At 48.7% G+C, this 19,376-nt stretch overlaps 1 protein-coding gene across 1 annotated transcript in view; it reads left to right on the top strand.

Annotated features, from left to right (window-relative positions):
- The window catches only part of ANO2 (anoctamin 2), a 340,666-nt gene that overhangs the window by 108,339 nt on the left and 212,951 nt on the right, over positions 1-19,376 (top strand). The window contains exons 9-11 of the mRNA XM_044226412.1: positions 9,534-9,589; positions 10,554-10,595; positions 17,266-17,330. Coding sequence (XP_044082347.1) covers positions 9,534-9,589; positions 10,554-10,595; positions 17,266-17,330 — 163 coding nt within the window. The remainder of the gene's footprint in view (positions 1-9,533; positions 9,590-10,553; positions 10,596-17,265; positions 17,331-19,376) is intronic.

Raw genomic sequence — 19,376 nt, forward strand, 5'->3', positions numbered from 1 at the left:
ATGAATTTGACCTAATTTCTAGCCTTGAGGGGCTCTTAGCCTTGCCATGCACAGACATGTTTATCTCATAAATAATTATGAGATAATCTGCTAGGTACAACTCTGGAGACATGTCCAGAGTGCAGAGGGAACACAGAAGTGGAAGCAATTACTTCTGTGCTTATGTCTCAGTATCAAGATAAATGGTCTAATATTCACTTTGTAGCTCAGGGGAAAGTTGGGATATCAGTAATTCTACAAATGGGGACAGAGAGGACACATGACTTGTCCAGGATCACATACTGAATCACTATCAGAATTGGGTCTACAGCTTGGGTTTCTTTGCTCCAAATCCCATTTCCATTCCCCTTGTGATGCTGTGAACCAGAGGTGGAATTAGGTTGAGTCTTTAAAGTCTGTTACTACAGAAGCAATAGTTATCCAGCCACCAATTTATAGGCGCTTGAATTAGAAGGGAGAGCCTATCTTTTGTGGACATATATTGAACCTGAGATCCTAAACACCAAGGTAGGATCTTGGCAGGGACCTTGGCAGAGAAACATGGAGAAGTGAGTTCAAGTTCTATCTCCATTTAATTCAGTTAGGTTTTAGTAGGCTCTGAGGTGTCCATTAGCCTCAGTTTTCCTGCACTTATAAAATGATGAGTAAAATGAAGGAAAACTGAGGCTAACATATCATAAAGCCTCTTCCTTAGTGCCATTCTAATGTAAGTTAAACCTGAAGTACGCAACTCACTGTACAATACATTTTAAAATTCCCGTGTTGATTTCTGTGCTTTATGCATGGGAACGATGTAAGCAAGTGATGAATAATTTTTTTTTTATCTAGATTCTCAGAATTATCTGACAACAGACTTGATATCTCATGCAGATCCTCTGAAAGAACCTCAACCCTAATGTAAACAAAAAAAATACAGATTTCCTTTTGTGGAGACAACCCAGCTCCCATCCATGTACCCTAAACTTCAGTGAATTCTGGTTCTTCATTTCGCAGGCCAGAAACAATAACAGAGTATTGTTGGGTTGATCTTGTGAACATGTCTGAAATGGGTACAGTTTGACTGTTTACAGCCACTGTCCTACTCTATGTCAACTGCATTTTGTTTTTTACCTGAATTTACTATCCCAGCCACTAAGAGGTCTTCTTAGCCCCAGTTCTGTCCATTTTTAACCCATGCCATAACATACAGCCTGTATAGCGTTTTATTTTTTTATTTTTATTTTTATTTTTTTAAAGATTTTTTTATTTATTTACTTAACAGACAGAGATCACAAGTAGGCAGAGAAGCAGGCCGAGAGAGAGGAGGAAGCAGGCTCCCTGCTGAGCAGAGAGCCCGGTGCGGGCCTTGATCCCAGGACCCTGGGATCATGACCTGAGCCGAAGGCAGAGGCCTTAACCCACTGAGCCATCCAGGCACCCCTGTATAACTTTTTAAAATGCAAATCTGATAATTTCACTGGTCTGCTCGAAATGGCAAAATAGATCCACATTTCACTTAGATAAAATCCAAACCCTTTAATAGTTACATATTGTTATGGACTTGATGTTTGTGCCTCCCCCCCACAGATCCATTCACTGAAGCCCTAAATCCCACCGATAGTGTGTTAGTTCAACAGTAGCTGCCAATGGGTTTGTAACCATTACTGGGTTTGTAACAAGGGACATATGACTGAAATTCTCTGATTCCCAGTGGAAGAGAGCCCTGAGGCTGATTTTCAAGTTGTTTGTCTTCTGTCTAGGAAAGTCAAGCTGCCCCTAAAATCTTTGGCCAATGTACCATCTTACTTAGAAGATCAGAAAAACTAAAGAATGTAATGGCACGCAGAGGCCTCAAGATAACATGGCCCTTTGAGCCATGGGGTAAATTTTGATTTTATTGCCCTTTTCTCTGTTTTTATAGAGAAACACAAATGGCTAGAATTGAGTTGGATTCCTCCAGAGGATTGTTGCCTCATAAAAAAGAAGAGAAAAAGGGAGAACAGTGCTTGGCATTGTTTTCTAAAGTATTTTTGTTGATTCTTTAGTCCAGGAATTACCTCTAATATGGTCATTATTACAGCCAGATTACAAAGCTTTATTCCCTTTGCCAGTGTACCCAGTTATGAAGGGAATTAGAAGATAGTGAAAATAAAGAAAGATTAGAATCAAAGATGGAAAATATATGAAAGATAATGATAATTTGGAAATACTTCCATTTATTCAGTATTATCACTTTTTTTTTCATTGTGGAAAATACATATATCTGAGTGCCTACTTTTGCGAAGCATGAAGCTGTACACAAGACGCATGTGTGGAATTATTTATATTCCCGTCTTGTTCCACAAAATTTCTGAGGTGGCTTACAAGAAAAACAATAAAACAGCATAATATAAATAAATTAAGAAATAAGAACCAGGAAAAACACAAATTAAAATAGAATGCCAAAACTAGGGGAAAAAAATAAAATACAGATATTCAAACCATAAGGCCCTGTAGTTCCTGCAGTTGAGCTGCAAATTTGACCTTGAACCAAAGTGAAAGGGGAGTATGGGTTAGTGGTTTAGTTCTTGAGGTCCTCAGCGATGTCTTTTTATACAGAAAATTTTCTGAAATCTCTTGTACTATTCTTTGCTCTCTTATATAGGATAGATCAAGGTACCTTATCTGTATAGATGCATATGTAACCTTTTTTTGGATGATTCAGGATCATCAATAAGAATACAAGTTTTTAAAATGTTTCCTTAATAATCATTCAAGTATTGTTAGGATTGTTTGCCCCGCACTCTCTGATATCTTGAATTTCTGACTCTGGTAACCTCTGTCTCTGAATTCTGCTCTTTCTGTTTTGCTTTTGCTGTCAGGGAGACAGAAGAACAAACTTGTGAGAGTCTGGGGTAAAGAGAGAGAGAGCGAGCAAATGTGCTGAGGGAGGGTCTACGGGATTCTGCTGTGGTGAGGGTCCGCAACATTAGGGAATGGGTTTTTGAGATCTATGTACTTTTTCTTTCTTCTGGGTTCTCTGTGGTGTGGACAGATAAGCAGATAAGAGATCCCTGAACACATAAGGTATTACTATGACCAGAAGTATAAGGACCCATTGCACAAGTACACTTCTACACTTACTTCTTGTGTGATCCTTGAAACCACCACACAGAGTAGGGTCAGCAGAGGTTAGCCAATTTCAGGGTGGAGGGATGAACAGGCTGCCTAAGATCAGAAATTTAGAGCCAGATTTAAACTCCAGGTATCCTGGCTCTTTAAATTAATTAATAAAATAAAATAAAATAAAATAATAAATGGATGAGGCTTTCGGGGAAAGATTTCCCAGAGAGGTGGAAGCTGAGGTCTTCCTAGTATAACATTCATTCACTTATTCAGTGGGTATTTACTGAGCACCTACTATGTGTCCTTCCTGCTCTAGAACTAAGGGATAGAGTAGTGAATCAGCCAGACACAACACACAGCAATCCCTGCTCTTGTGGGGCTACATTAGCATTTGAGGAGAAGAGGTAATAAGGCGCCACGTGGCTGTGTGGCCGAGAGACACATACAAGGAGAGCAAATAAGACAGAAGACATGATGGGAGCCTCTCCAGAGAATCACGGTCCCAACGGGAACGTGATCAAAGTAGGATAATTTAAGGTGGGAATTGAGACACCATTTCCAAAGGTGGGGACAGGGAGTTGGGAATGCTTGGAATGAGCATCAGTAAAGCTCTTCCTAGCTGTAGATCCATGAGGTGGGAGAGAGGTTACTGGAACATGGATGGACAGAGCAGGGTAGAGGAGACCCATGGAAAGAAGCAGGTGGCTGTTCAAGGAGGAGGTCAGAGGGTCCCATCTCCCTCTGACCTGCCAAACCCAGTAGAAAGCCAGAGAACAAGGGAGCCCATTCATGTCAGATAGAGAAGGGGAGAGAGTGTATCTAGAAGGGGCCAAAAGAAGATAGGCACACACCCGAAAAGGCTGAGAAGCAGGTGGCATTTCGGCTCCGGGATGAACAAATTGAGAACCGTAGGTCAAGTCACAGCCCCTCTCTGGGCCCATTTCTTTCTTCTCTTGTACCATAAAGAGGGACCCCTCAGTGTGCTCGAAGCTTCTAATTCCAGCTCCAGCATTTCATAAACTTGGATTCAAAGGAGCAACATAGTCTCCTTTCCATAAGAACCAGCTAGGCTGAGAGAAGGGACTGGATTTCCTATAAATTCACGGCGAGCAGGTCCCTGGGCCATAGCCAGGACTTGAATTGCACAATGTTTGTGGACCTCAAAGACCATGGGAGTAGACAGTGGAAGGGAAGGTGAGGATTCAGGACTGCTGACCAGGGTGGCTGGGAGCAAAGATGCACTCCTGCCTTGCTCCCTCTCCCATGGCCATAGGTGACATTGCTCAGGTGCGGTGTGCTCCGTGGGTATCTGAGTCCCCTGGTGCATCTCTGAAAGCTCCGGCTCCCCAGGCCCCACACCGTATGTGCTGGATCAGAATCTGCAGGGGCAGGGCGCCAGGGGCTACAGTTTTAACAGGCTATCCAGAGGACTCCTAGGAACTTTAAAGTTAGATAAAGCTGATTATGGGCAGGCGGCCTCCGCCCTCTTGGCCTAGTGACATCTGGGAATGGAAAGAATGGTGCAGCGTGCTCTGTCCTCTGGGGATTTGGCCATTGGTTTTCTGAAGTATCCAAAGATAACCAAGGTGTCTCTGTGAAGAGCTTGGTTGTTGCTAGGACTTTGCTAACATTTGTCATGTGGGCATTTAGTTCATTTAGTTCAGTCTCTTTTTGTCCTAGCCCCATAGGGCCCTGTGGACTCTCTTTCTCCTCCCCGCACCCCTCTCATGGAAGGATGTGCAGGAGGGTAAAAACAAGCATAACAAGGCAAAGAAAAAAGTTTGGGTGTATTGGCATTGGCTGATGGTCTAACTTGTAATTGGGGAGATTTCTTCTGTAACCCAACCTTTCCCTCTTATTTACCCTGGAAGTGAGGGATTAAAACTAAGGCACATATGGTGTTCAGAGACCAGATATATTTGTGAGTTTGGGTTCTGCATGGTGTTGGTAGTGTGTGAGCAGTCTTGGCCCAGTGAAACTTGGCATTCCTTAGTCAACATAATCTAAAATCAACTCTCAGGGTCCTGCAAATTCACCTTATCATGGAATGCCTTTCTAAAAATGGAAGTGTAATTAACATACAGTGTTATATTAGTTTCAGGTGTCCAACATCATGATTCAATGATTTTGTACATTGTCCAGTACCCACCACGATAAGTACATACAACATTATTGCAATATCATTGCCTATAAGCCTTTAAAGTACACTTCACTGTGGAGAGAAAGCCAAGCCCCCTTGACCACGTCAGAGGGAGAGAGACACCTTTTCTACTTCTTTCGTATGGAAGTTATTGCTTCGTCTTCATGGACAGAAAATTACAGATTGATGGAACTACACTTTCATAGACACTTCGGTGTCAGAGCATTTAAACAAATGTATGCTTCGGGCATCTCTCCTCCCCACTCAGAAGACGATGTCTTAATTATTTTGACCGAAGCCAGACTGTGTTGTGTGTTGTAAACATCTGGTTTATCATTCATCCAACTGAACTGGTTTATATTTTGTTAGAAGAAAAGGCTCGGGATTAAAGGCATTTAAGTAATTAAGCACACGTCAAGACAATTTGGTGATGGGTAAATATAGTCTCTGTTAAATGCACCGTCTGGGACCTCTGGTTTAGATTTACGTCCGGCTGGAGCATGGGATGAAAGCAGAACGCCGGGTGGACTGGGCCCTGTTCTGGGGGGGGAATCAAAACCAAATGGGTTTTCAAGAGTTCACCACTCCTCTAAGTACCTGTCCCACTGGATGAAAGTTTCCTTTGAGTTTGGCCTGGAGGGACCAGAGCTGCGGTCCCTGTCACCCAGCAGCTCTTGTAGATTTAATGAGGCTCTCTTTGGGAGGCCGACCATAAACCATGCTTTGGTTGATCCTTTGTGTCCGGGAAACCAGAGATGTCTTGGAAGCTAAATGCTAGGCCTCAGGTTTTGTGTTCTGAGTGTGTGTTTTCAGGTACGGGCCTGGCGCCTGAGCCCACCCTGCTCTGTTCCTTGACCCTAACCCTCTGGGTGCCAAGGAACCGTGTTGCTGGGCCTGGCCAGGTCAGGCTGTGTAGAGCTGTGGTTGGCACTGGGCAGAGGAGAAGCATGAGCCTTTTCTTTTAGGGATTATAGTTCTAAGAGCACGAGGTGTGAAGATCTAGTGACTTAAAGGGACAGGAGGGATCACTGAGACGTTTCTCACTAATGTGAGATGTCTGAGCTGAGACACAGCTTCTGTTTGCGGGGAGAGGGAAAGGACAGTGTCCTCTGTGCTTTCTCCTTCTTCCTGGCTCCCCTTCTGGGGGCAGCGGGATGAGAGGTCGGGTTTTTCTCTCTCCCTGGGTCTAGAGCAGAGAGGAAAGACTAGTGTGATCCTGAAGAAGAAAGCTTTGCCATTATGGCCAGATGGATGGGGCATGATGGAACCAATTAGCTCATTTTTGCTGAAAAGAAAGGAAAAAATTCAGAATTTCAGTTTTCAAAGCAGAGACTCTTATTTAAAAAAAAAAACATTTGATTATTTTCTTCTTCTTTCAAACTGATTTCCATGCTTGTTTGGGGGTAGGATGTTGGTTTCTGAAGTCTGTGGGTGACCCAGGAGGCCAGAGCAATTCCCATTCTTGGGTGAAGTTGTGGATGAATAGTTATTTTCAACTCTCCTCCCCCCTTCCCTGTTCTTCCCCCTTTTATGTGCTGTTCCCTCCCTCTAAACAGCCAGTGATTGAGAGCACCCATATGATGCCATCTGGAAAAAAGGAGGCATCCAACCCTGGAGGACAGGGGCACATTCCCTCACTGCATTTTGGGGCTCTGCTTATTTGGGTTGGGACAACTCGGGTTTGAGGACCTGAATTGTGTTGGCCCCAAGACCAAGAACCAGTGGTTGTGCTTCTTCTCTAGGAAACAGACTAATCAACCCGAGTTCAAAGGTTCTTCATCAGCAGTGGTTGCCATAGAAAATTGGGGGAGTGAGGAAGATGGGTGCCTGGGGAAAATGGGAAGAGATAGTGCAGTAATATTAGCCATGGAGCCGCTTGCTCTCATCAGCCTTTAGGCCTTCTGTGTTCCCAGCAGTGAACTAGCTGCCACGAGAGATACATTTGAGGGGGGAATGGGAACCTTGTGAGCCTTCAGGGGACACACAAAACAATGGGCAGACAACATCCAACAAGGGAAGTGAGCTGTTCTAGGCATGTGGTATGCAGGAAGCTTTATTTGAGATGCAAGGTGGAGTGTTTTAGACCTCCAGTGATCTGCGATCCTTCTGAGGATCTGGCAGCAGGACCCATGAATTCAGTTTGTCAGCTTATGCTGTCAGGTGCTCAGCTACTATGCTCAGAGCCTCGCAAAACCAAGAATTCCATACCTGTTTAACTTTCTCCCCCATGGAGTTTGGGAACTGTCTTCAGGGTACACGCTGTTGCTGTGGCTACCATGGGTGTGAGTGCAGGGATTGGGGGAATAGTGCGCAGGGTACGGTCTGGGTTAGAGCTCGCACCGCCTGTGCTGCTTCAGCCTCTGTCCTCATCCACAGCCCTTTTGTAGCTTTGGGCCACCCCCACCCCCTCTTCTGACTTGGGACCCCTCCCCTTGGTTATTGTAGGGTGGCTTCACATTGCTGTGGTTACGGATCTTGAACTGATTAATGATGTTCAGAGTGAAATTGTAGTCTTGTGAGTAAGACAGATCTGCAACTCATTCAGCCCCTGGGCACCCTTCCCCCATCCATACTCCCTTTACCCACCCTCTGCTCTCCCTGCCCCCCACCTCCCACCTCCCACAGTTATTTCAGATGGTATATGTTCATGCCAAGGAGGAAACTTAAAATAGGGAAAGGACTTGGCCCTTGGCGATGCCGCCGCTCCCAGCTCCCTGCAAGAGCGGTCCCTTCTGAGAGCGCCCCCTGCAGTCTTCCGGGGGCCTCTGCATCCACGTGGGGCCCATGGCCAGTCTTGCTGGCATCCCATGCCCTTAGAAATGAGGCGAAGAGGGGCTGGGTTTGAGGAGAGAGGGTTGTTTGAGAGCCTCTGTGGTCTCTGAGTATGTGGGTGGGGTATCACTTGGGAAGGGGAGGTGGAAAATGTTGTCTAGATTGTTATCCGTCCTTGTCGTTTATCCAGAGCCGTGCAAATACAGATTACTTAGCATTAGTATGGGATACATGTTTCCCTGCAAACCTAATTTGCTTTCTTCTCATCTCACGACTGTCTGCAGTCTCTCTGGAAAGAATGGTTCAGGGCAGAAAGTGTGTTTGAGGCAAGGGGAGTCACCGAGTTCCAGAGCTCCCCCCTCCTCCTCCCTCTCTGTGATTACATGTGCATCCTTGCATGGTAGGGACCATGGTAGTGGGGGTTGGCGGGATATAATGTCTCCCATATGGGAACTGGTGACCCAGGACAGACTACCCTGAGTCAGGACGTACACTTTTACAGTCTCTGAATAAAGCCGTGAATGAAACACGTAAACAACACTGCCTCCATGCTGGGCGGAAGGTTCTCCGTTGTGACTATGCAGGAGTTAATGGAAGGGAGTCATTGACTCATTTAACATATATCCAGTAGGGTCTGCTCTGTGCACATATGTGGAATACTGTTGGGATTAAAACATGAATCTCTTGTGTGGTTTTCAGACTTTGTAGCCTCGAGAACCCTTTGCATTTTTAAAAATTATTGAGAGTATCCGAAGGACTTTGGTTTATTAGGTGGGTTATATCAGTCAATATTTATTGTATTGGAAGTTAACCCTGAGAAAATTTTAAAACACAAGGGTCCATAAGCGCATACTCTATTAGCCTTTGGAGGGGGGTGATGCCATCCCATTCACAAAACGCCACTCTGTACTCGGGAAAGAATAGGAGGGAAAAAGCAAATAATGTCCTAGTGCTATTATAAAATTAGTTTTGACCTTGTGAACTGCCTAAAAGGGGTCATGGGGATGCCCAGGGCTCCCCAGACCACATTTTGAGAACCACTGCCCTGCGCCATCCTACCTTAGGCAACTAATGGTCCAGGCAGACCAGCCATGGGCAGGGATAAACACTGCTCCTGGAATGAACAGGAAGGCACCAGAAGTGATTCTAAGAGCGTGCTGTGGGATGCTCTGATGTAATTTTATTGATCCTAATGACAATAATCTGTAGGATCATTCCTTCACTGTCACGGAACATAGGTGGTATCACTGGACAGTCGTGGTGCTGGTGGTGGAGTGTCTGTGGTGTCCCGGGGGCGTGAAGGCAGAGGCACATGAGGTTAGAGAGCACATTTGATTCCGGACCATAACTTTGTATTTGGGAAATACAAATATCATTCTTGTGCCGAGAACTAAAGCTCCACAGAAACTTCTAGACTGGGGGTGATGAGGAGCCTCAGCTGGGGAGTTAGTGGGGGTTAATGTTTCCTGATGGACAGAGGTTAAGTTGAGAAACCCCTGCCCTACAGTTACCTTTTTCATCTTCCCTCCTTCCACAGGCATTAACTCTCTGATAGCAAACAATATCTATGAGGCTGCCTACCCTCTCCATGACGTGAGTATCCTTTCCGCCGCGTGCTCCCCACAGTCTTCAAACAATTGTGTGCCTCAGGTGACACCGTGGCTGAAGGCATCCCAGGCGGGGCCGAAGGGAGTCACGCTGCTCAAATACCTGGGCTGATTCTGGCCTCCTCGGGGCCCACAGTAATCTCTCCCGGCATTGGCCCCGTGGCAAGCTGGTTTGGATATGAGCATTCCTCATGCTCCCTGTGGTGGTTTTGGGAGGTGGTGTGAGAAGACTGATGAGGCATGCAAGTGTCTGAAGGGAGGAGGAAGTGGTGAAATCTCTCAAAATTCCTTATACTCTTGTTTGGTTAAGCAGAGAAGACCGAGAGACTGTAAGGAAAGCTTTCCTTGATGGGGGATTGTGTTAGAAACATCCCTGTGTTAGAAACAGGGCAGTGACGTTCTTTGGGATGCTTCATGAAGAACTTAACTGGCCCATGGATGAGATTCCCTCACAGCGGCTTTGGCCCCTGGCTGGTCACTTCCTTTGCGTGGGTCACACGGAGGCTGCCAGGGCAGGGGGTGCTCCCTGAGTGTCCGAAGGAGTTTCCAGATGACAGTCTCTCCCCACTGATGGCTTTGCTGTGGGCAGATAGGATGTCTGGTGCTGCCACTTGTGGACGGGGGTGGGGGGAGTGTGCCGTGGCCCAGGGTGATGTCGGACGGTCTACTGGGCGCGTGCTCTGCCATTGCCTTTGCTCTGAGGAGGCACAGGCTGATCGCGGATGCAATGGAGGGGGTCATCTTTGTGTGAGAGGCTGTCCACAGGAAACACTGCACGCGTTGCTGCCTAACAACACGGAATATTGGCTCCTTACCATGGCATGCTTTTGACTTTCCTCAAAAGGGGAATGAGAGAAAGGGATGACGCCAGAGAATAGAAAAGAAGATCCTTGCTCTGGCTTTGAGAATTCCCTTGGCTTTATGCAGCAGCTCTCCTTTCTCTGTTACAGGGTGAATACGACAGCCCCGGGGACGACACGAATGATAGGAAGGTAAGCTGGCCCATGGCTGCACACAGCACTGGGGCACAGGGGACTGTGGGTGGGTGTGGGACTAGCTCCAAATGTCCTGAAAGTTCTGTTTACCTGCTTACGTATTTTCCAGCAGTTCTTCACAGCTTCTTGGCTTCCGGGGGTTAGAAATGTGGGGGCCACTTCTGGTCACCGACATGACAGTGTGCGTGTGTGGGGTTGCTGTGGACATTTAGTGCCTGGAGGGCCAGCACTGCTCACCATTCTGAGGTCTCCAGCTGTCCCACCCCCAGTGACCAGGGGGCTGCAACTGAGAAACACTGAGAGTCCAAATCCTGTCATTTCTAGGTGGGGAGACTGAGACACAGAAAGAGTGAGCAGCTTGCCCATCGTGACACTGCCACCGTGAACAGAGAGGAGACTTGGGTCGCTTCTGACTTCCAAAGCCAGTGTCCCTGTTAAAAACATATTATTATCCATGCCGTTGTGGTTTTTTTCTCAGGGTAGGGGGGATGATCTTTAACTTATTCTTCTTACCCTCGAGGCAGCAAGTGGGGTATAGAAATCTGAGGGAGAGGGAGGCTCAGTATGCTCTGGGCTGCTGGGAATCAGAGGTTACAGTTAGTGAGGGAACAGTCCCTTTGGAAGGACCCTTCCTGTGCCAAATGTCCTGAAAGTTCTGTTTACCTGCTTACGTATTTTCCAGCAGTTCTTCACAGCTCCTTCACGGCACCTTCTCTTACCTCTGTCTCCTGGCCCACCACCCAGACCCCGGTTCTTCTGCATGGGTGCACTACCCTCCCCTGCCATGACAAGGCACTCTAAGCGTCACCTGCCTCTTTAGTGGGGACTGCCTCATCTGGCTGTCAACCCCTTCATGCCATTCTCCCACCCAGCTTCCCCCAGCCATCAGCAACTCTGGCGAGCAGGGGCGGGAGGGTTGAGGAATTGAAGCCCGAGGAGATCCCCCCCCACCCCTGCTCTGTTGTCTGGAAAATTATTCATCCCCCAAGTTGCCTTTTGAGCAGCCTCCTTTTTATCCTGCCTATTAGTCCCTGTTATGAAGTGTTAAGTATTAAAAACATAAAAGGTCTTTTCCAGAAATACTGCTGTGATTGCTTACACATGTCCCCTCTCTGCCTGCCCAGGGAATCTGCTGTAGTACTGCCATGTCTTAACCTCATCTGTTTTCTATCTGATGCTAATAGTCTCGGTGTTTAATTTCCTGAAAAGTCCCGGATCAGAGTTAAAGGAAAAGGAGGAAGCATTTCTCCTCACATCTCACCTAGCTCACCCCAACCGTTTTCTGTCCTCCCGCTCTCTCATTTCACGTTCCTCCCCTTTAAAGGGTGATCACCACTGCTGCCCACCTAAGAGTCCTCCTGCTGAGTGGGTGGTGACCCCAGCCCAGCAAGGTGGAGCACTTTACAGGAACATTCCAGAGACCAGGAACATACAATAACTCGGGGGAGAAATCAGCCAGGCCTCTGTTATCTGCACGGAGGCAGAGAGAAGCAAATTGTAGACCATCTGAAATAGATGTTTGTCTTTGGAATGATATTGTGTTATTGTTAACAACACAATCTTGTAACGGAAATTTTCCCTTCCAGGAAATGTTTTGTGTAGGCCCATAGAATTATTCCCAGTGCACAGCTGAACTGGCAGAATGGGTAGACGTTGGGAGGCAGGGACAGAGCAGCTTGGAAGGAGCTGTACCTTGGTGGCTATTTCCCAGAGTTGACATCAAAAGGCAGATAGATGTCTTTAAAAGACAGGAGGCTCCTTCCTTGTGGCTTTGCCTTCAACTTGCTGACCAGTCCTTATTTTCCTCTGCCAGGGTCATGGTTAGGGAAATAGGCTTTCCTGGGATGGGGAGAGAGGGGATCCACGAGAGAGGGCAAATTCCCTCCCCGCTCCACCCCATCCATTTGGGTTGGAAAACTGATTCCCAGCAAGGTGAGGAGATGGTTCCAATGGCCGTAAACGATTGTCAAGTCAGGATGAAAACCCTGGCGTCCACAGCCCCAGCCAGCCCTGTATAGCCAGCTCCTGAGCATCTCGGGTATGGCGAGGGGAATTCTCAGCACAGTGCTGTCTTGTTCCTGCAGTTTCAGTATATGGGTGGGGCCTAAAAGGATCCTCGTGAAGAAATAATCCAAACCTCTGAATACATGCAGCATATTGATCTGTTTTAATTGCATTATAATAGTCTAGTGTTCTTGGAGAGGACTGCAAACAGATTTTGGTTGGATGCCAGGGAGAATCCTCGCATCTGTTGCTGCAGGGCGTGGAGAAGGGTCAGGAGCGGCAGTGGGATTGTCTCTGGGGGCCCGTAGAGGTGACTTGCAAGGGCATCCCAAGTTGCCCACCATGCCAGTACCTACATGTCCTCCTTTACTCTTCCCTGCAATTTGTGCCTGTTTCCCTGATCTCCTGGAGGCCCAGGCTCCTCCTGGGCAGATCCCAGGAAAGCCCGGGGGCCCCTGAGAATGCAGTCTTCTTCCCTTCCAGCTTGCCTAGTGCATTTGTACGGTCTGGATGACTCAGCTCCAGCTAGGGGCTGGAAGTCTCTCTCCCCGTTCCTGGAGGGTAACTAACAAGACGCACCCTGCCTCTGGAGAGCAGGGGTTTTCCGCCTTTCTAGAAAGCACAAGCACAGCAGCAGGAAGAGGGAGCAGCGTGGGTGTGGATGGGTCTCCCCTCGCTGCCCGTAGCCACCTAAATCCAAATGAGCCAGACCTGCCTGGTTTTCTCAAGCATTGCAGGGAAGTGACCGTAAGCATCTTCGAAGGGCTGCCTGAGCCCCGCCACTCCCTGCAGTGTCCTCACCCATGTACAGGGGACCCTAAGGCCCATGACTGGACTGTGCTTCTCTTTAGCAGTGTTGAAACCCGGGCCTTGGGTTTTCCAGCTTCTGCAGATGATTGTCTTCTCTAGTGGATGGTTATAAAGTGACCCCATGAAAAGGTGTGTGAAGAGAGTTTTGTTTTTGTGACCAGAAACGTACTTTGGTCCTGGGTTGTCCCCTCCTGCCCCCATTTTGCTAATGGAGGAGGCCTAGAGAGTCGAAGGGACTTGCCAACAATTTGAACAGGTCGTTACAGGATCTGAGAGTAGAATTCCTTTCTTTCCCATTCAGTTCACCCTGTCCCATCACCAGCCGTCCGTCGGCGGCATCTTTCTTCCTGTTGGGGTCTGGCTCTCTGAGGAGCCTGAGGCCTTGGAGAGAGCCAGGAGTCACAAACATCTTGCCATTCTCTGGCATTGTGAATGGTTTTCACAGTTGGGCTCCTTTATGGTTTCATGAAATACTTAAACCCACTGACCCACTGTCAAATGTGATCCCCAGGGAGCCGACTGGCTGCTTGAATGCTCTGATCCATCAGGCGGGGTGGTCCCCATAGAGGTTTGGGGTAGGGCTGACATGTCTAGAATTACACCCAGGGCCTCTGATATAAGGGACTGTCCATGGAGAGGGAGCTGCAGACCTTCCCTAATCTATTCGCAGGCATGGCCAGTCATAAAGAGGACACTGGTATAGCTCTGAGGGAGAAAGTGGGTTTGCTAAAAGTGGCAGTAGGAGGCTCTAGACACTGCCCATTTCAAGGGATTGTTCTAAGACACTGTGGATGTCTTCCTGCATTTTACTTCACCATACTCATCCCCCTGGGGCAGATACTCCAGAGCACGCTGCCTTCTACCGTGACTTCTAGTCTTTTCTGGGACCCTGTGGTCTGGGCTTTAGTGTGACCCCCTTGGTTTCTGAGTATGTGCAAGTGAACATTTCATAGAGATGGGGAAGGGTCTACGGTGCTGCCCACCCCTGCAGGGAGGCGTGAGCCAGCCTGGGCATAGCCACATGGGCATTCAGCCCTAACAGCTGTGACACTCCCAGGTCTGGTGCTCTGTGGCTGTAGGTCCCTGGCAGGGCTACCATGGGATGTCCTTGGTGCCCATCCAGCCCATCTGCCCCGGGCTCACTCAGCTCTCTTGGCTCACCCCTCATCCACAGCCAAAGACTGAATCCAGCTTCGTGCTCAGAAGGCAGCACACGGAGAAAGGGTGTTTCTTATAGCATGCCCAGGATCCCACTCAGGGTAAAGCTGGCAAGGGTGGCTTTCAGTTTGATCCTGTGCCACCGTGCCATACTGGTTCTCGGGGATATCTTTTGTCTCTCCCTCCAGGGCAATGGCAGATTGGAGCTCACAGGCTTAGCTTTTGGCTTGATCCATGATTTAGAGAGGGAGGAATCTGCTCCAGAGGTCAGAGCCTGTGAGGCAGGCAGTGACGAGCCACAGCCCTCAGGGGAGTCCTTGCCCATACCTCCTGACGCACGCTGGCCTCCCTCTGGGCCACAAATGATGTCACTGTGACTTCCAGGTGCTAGGGAGGGCAGGGCTTGCACCAAGGGAGGGAATAAAGACCCAGGGCAGTAGAAGCACCTGAGGTGAAGGGGAGGAGACGATCTAATGAGAACAGTAAGATTCAGTTAGGAGTCGCCTGCCTGGAAGGAGCGGCCTCGGAACTCGTGGATTCACATCCTGACCCACCAGTCAGGCTCGGAGGGACCCCTTTATTTATGTCCGGTTTCCTCCTTCACAGGTGGTTCTAAGTGTGGCTGCCTGTCTGTGTCCGTGTATTTTCGGGTTCAGTGTCGCCATTGCTGGGAGATACTATGACAATAAAAGTCTAAACCCATTAAGTAGGAATGCCAGTTCTTATGTCAGTTTGTGAAAAAAAAATCATGTCTTTACAGGGTCTGAGGTGAAAAGGATGACCTCCTGCTGTTCAACTAGCTATCCAAAATACCTGGTTAGGACAGGTTGTCCTGGTCAGAATGCCTTGTGACTTCTGTGTGCTGGGTGAGGGGACTAGAGAACATGACAAGATAGCCAGTGTCTTGCAGACTTGTCAATTCTAGACCTATAATTTGATTATATGCTAATGTCTCAGTGTGGATGTCTAGATGATGTCTACTTACTTCATTTACTTGTGGATAATCTGTGAAGCCTGCCAGCCAAGTGTTTGAAACTGAAATGCCATTTGCTCCCGTGGTGACACCTAGGTTTTGTCCACGTGCTAGTTCTGCTAAAGTTGCCATTCAGATATCACAAGATGGCACACCTCTGTGTGTGGGTGCATCGTTTCCTCCTGTAACTTCTAGAATGTGTTCCACTCAGGCGCTGCCCCCACATCCATTGAAACCACTCTTATCAAGGTCATGAGTGACTTTAAAGTCACCAAACCTGGAGGTTGCTTCTTCATTCTCACCTGAACTGGTCTGTCAGCAGCGTTTGACACAGTGGGACTTTGTTTTCTTTTTGAGACCAGCGGTCCCTTTGCTTCTGGTGCACCACACCTTTCTAGCCCTGGACATCCCTGGCAGCTCCTGTGTCTCCTTTGCTGCCCCTCATCTCCTCAGCTCTGAAGGTCGCCACACCAGGTCCCAGCTGTCACACCTCTTCTTTACCTACTTCTTCTCCCTTATTGGTTGCATCCATAGCTCAATGACCTTATAAATCATCTCCCATCAGACACCTCCCAAATTTTCATCTTCTTGTACATTTAGGAGGTCGACATGCTTTTGAATACTCAGCTTTTTGCATACTCAGCCCCACGGGGCTGCCTATAGGGCGCCTCAAATGAGCGCACCCCAAAGTGAACTCCTGGTCCTGTCCTTCCCCACCTGCCCTTCCACAGCACACGCCGTCACCGCCTCCATGGGGAAGGCCACCTTCATGTCTCCTAGACCACTACAGAGACCCCTGCTTCTATGGTCGCTCTCAGTCTCTTCTCCACATGGCGGCTGGTGTGAGCGATATGCGGTCCAAGCTGGGTGGTCTCTCCCCACTGCTGCGCGGCTGCCCCGGCTTCCTGCAGAGTGCACAGATTTTAGCGTGACCCTCAAACCCCCAAGTGAGCTCCCACCTCAGTACCTTCTGAGGCTATCTCTGCCTATTCGCCTCACGCTCATGCTGCCCCGGCCACACAGTTTCCCCCAGGACATACAACATGCACTTTTTCTCAGGGCCTTTGCACAGGAAGAGTGTTCTTCTGCCGGGTGTATTCCCTCACTTCCCTCAGGTTTCAGCACAGCTGTCACCTCAGAGAGGCCTTCGCTTGCCATCTGTCTGAAATAGCACCCTACCCTACTCCCCTGCCCTTCGTGTTCTGTCCCTTGCCCTGATTTAGCTTTCTGTGTTGCATTTATAAATCCTGTGTGTTGACGTGTTTCTGTCTGTTTCCACATGTCAGGGGGTAAGCTCTACGGCAGCAATGACTCTTGTTTACAGTGCTCTCCAGTGTCTGGCACTTAGTAGATGCTCAAGAAACTCTTGTTTCATGAAGGAGTGAGGGAACATAGCAGGCTCATTTTGCTGGACTAAACCAGGCGAGGGAGTGAAGAAGGTGGGGTTATGATTGGCAGGTGCAACAGAGTCTGTCCTGGAGTGTGAGGAAGGTCACCTTTAGTACTTGGGGAAGGGCAGTCAGCCTCTATAGCCTCCCACCATTGGAGACCCTCCTTGTGGATGTCTTGGGAGAATTTTCCTAGAAGCTGGGCTTTGGGGACTCAGTTTTGACTTGCTAGGGTGATTGTGGGGGATAAAATTCTGATTTGCTAAGGTGAACAAAAAGAAAGGTGAATGGTCTCCCCTGCCACCCCTAATCTGTTTCCCTTTTCTTTTTTTAGCTGCTGTATCAAGAATGGGCACGCTACGGAGTGTTCTATAAGTTTCAACCTATTGACCTCATCAGGTAGGATGTGAGGGGCACTCTTGGTAGGAACGTAGAGCTGCAAATGCTGAAACATACCCGTCAACCCTCTTAACCCCTGGCCATCTATTGGCCAAGCAGAGGGGCCTGCTTTTCTGGGCTGTATTGTCCTGCTGTATGTCTGACACATGGGGAAGTAGCTCAGGGGTGAGGATGGGGATTGGGGTCTGTGTGAGGCAGCAGATAACGTAATGGATACACCATGACTTCTGTTTTGAGGTCTGTAGCACCGTGGTCTCTCTTTCCCTGCCTGCTCCTCTGTTTTTGGGTGGAGGAGGGTATGAATGCAGTTATCACTCTTACACATTCCCCTTCAAATTTGTCCTGGAGAAGGATGGGGTGAAGCAGATTCTTAGGTTATGAGCAAGTGGCCACAGCGTGGACCAGAGAAGGGGAGACCCGGCAAATCTCATGAGGAATGAGCTGGCTGGTCTGAGAGGGCATGTCAGTTTCTGGCTTTTTCACATTAGAAAGAAGAGACAGGGTCTTGGAATCCCTCCCTTCAGTGCTGCCCCCTCAGATGATGTCCTGGTACCTTGGGAGTTTCCCTGGCTTCTACCAAATGTTAGTGAAAGTCCTTCCAAAGAACTTACTGGAATGCTGTAGGTCTGACCAGCCTAAAGTGGGTTGAGGGCTCTAGCAGCTCCGTGGGCTTGTTGAGCCGAGCTGCTTTCCCAGCTGGAAGGTTGGGAGGCAGCACTGTGAGGTGGGAAAGCGCTGGGCTGGGAGTGGAGACTGGGCCCACCACTATGGCCTGTTGCTTCTTCGGGCAAGCCATGTTCTTTCTACGGTCTTCAGGATCCTGGTTATCATAAGTTGGGTTAAAAAAATGGGAGGTTGAACTGAGGGACCTGGGAGGAAATTTGGTAGCATACTCGTTTGGGAAAGATGGGCACTTTTGGCCCCATGCCTGACATAATGGCCTCACCATCACACAGTCACTTGTGGCTCTTAGAAGGAGCTAATTAATCAGCCGGTAAACACAGAGAGTGTTCCTGGCTAATTGCCCCGGGCTGGGATTGTGAGAGGGGCAGCAGCCAGAAGGATTGTGTCCAGAGGGAGGAACTCCACCTTCTCCTTGGAAGAAGAAAGCAGCCTGGGGGCCGCCGTTTGGGTAGGTTCACCGCCCACACAGAGATACTACGGCGCTCCCGGGGAACTGGGAGCTCGGTTGGATGTCTCTTGACAGCAGGTGTTTGTTCCAGCTGGAGACCGTTAACTGCAGTGCTGGGGTCGCAGAGCAGGGCTACGGGGTGCCTATGACTGAGGCTTCCTCACCCAGAGCCTCCCGTTCCCAGGCTGCCTTGTATGGAGCACGGGCCACCTAGACTGTTCTCTGGGCCACAGCCTTGGTGTGGCTGTTTCCTCCGTGCCTGGTGGGCTTTGATCTTGCTCTCTGCATCCCAAGTGGCCACCCACTCTGTCGCCTGTTTTCTCCAACTACTCGTTCGTGTTTTTTTTTAATTTTTTTTTTAAATATTAAAAAATAAGAATTCTCCCTATCAGAGAGCCTTGTCTTTTTCCCCAGAGACTTCAGGTGACTGGCTGCCAGCTAAGTGGGAAATGTCTCCAGTGTGCACTCAGTTTTGGCCACCAAAGCAGCCTCACCTGCAGGGGAAGAATTGCCTTTGGAGCAGAGCCCTGCTCTGGGGCCTGGCTGTTCCTGAGGACACAGAGCTCAAATCTGTCTAGACGGGGCATGGTGTACTGCAGAGCTGGAGACTGGCCATTGCTCCTCACACATCAGATGGCTCAGGGAGCTCCTACAGTCCCTGGGTGAGGCCAGCAGCTTGGCTGGTTTGGCTGGGAGGAAAGAAGGCTGGGGACCCAGGCACCTCTCGGAGGCCAGCTGGAGGGGAAGGGAAGGGGACATTGGGTAGTGTGCATGTAGGGGCCCTGTGGAAGGGGGTGCTGCTGTCTACCCAGTGGTATAAGAAACTCTCTGACTTCAAGTAGCTGCTGGAGGGAGAAAGTAGCAGTAGTGGGGAGAGAGGGAGGGGCCAGAGGCAAGAGGGGCAAGCGGAGGTA

The sequence above is a fragment of the Neovison vison genome, chromosome 12 (assembly GCF_020171115.1).
Source record: "Neovison vison isolate M4711 chromosome 12, ASM_NN_V1, whole genome shotgun sequence".
Classification (NCBI taxonomy): Eukaryota; Metazoa; Chordata; class Mammalia; order Carnivora; family Mustelidae; genus Neogale; species Neogale vison.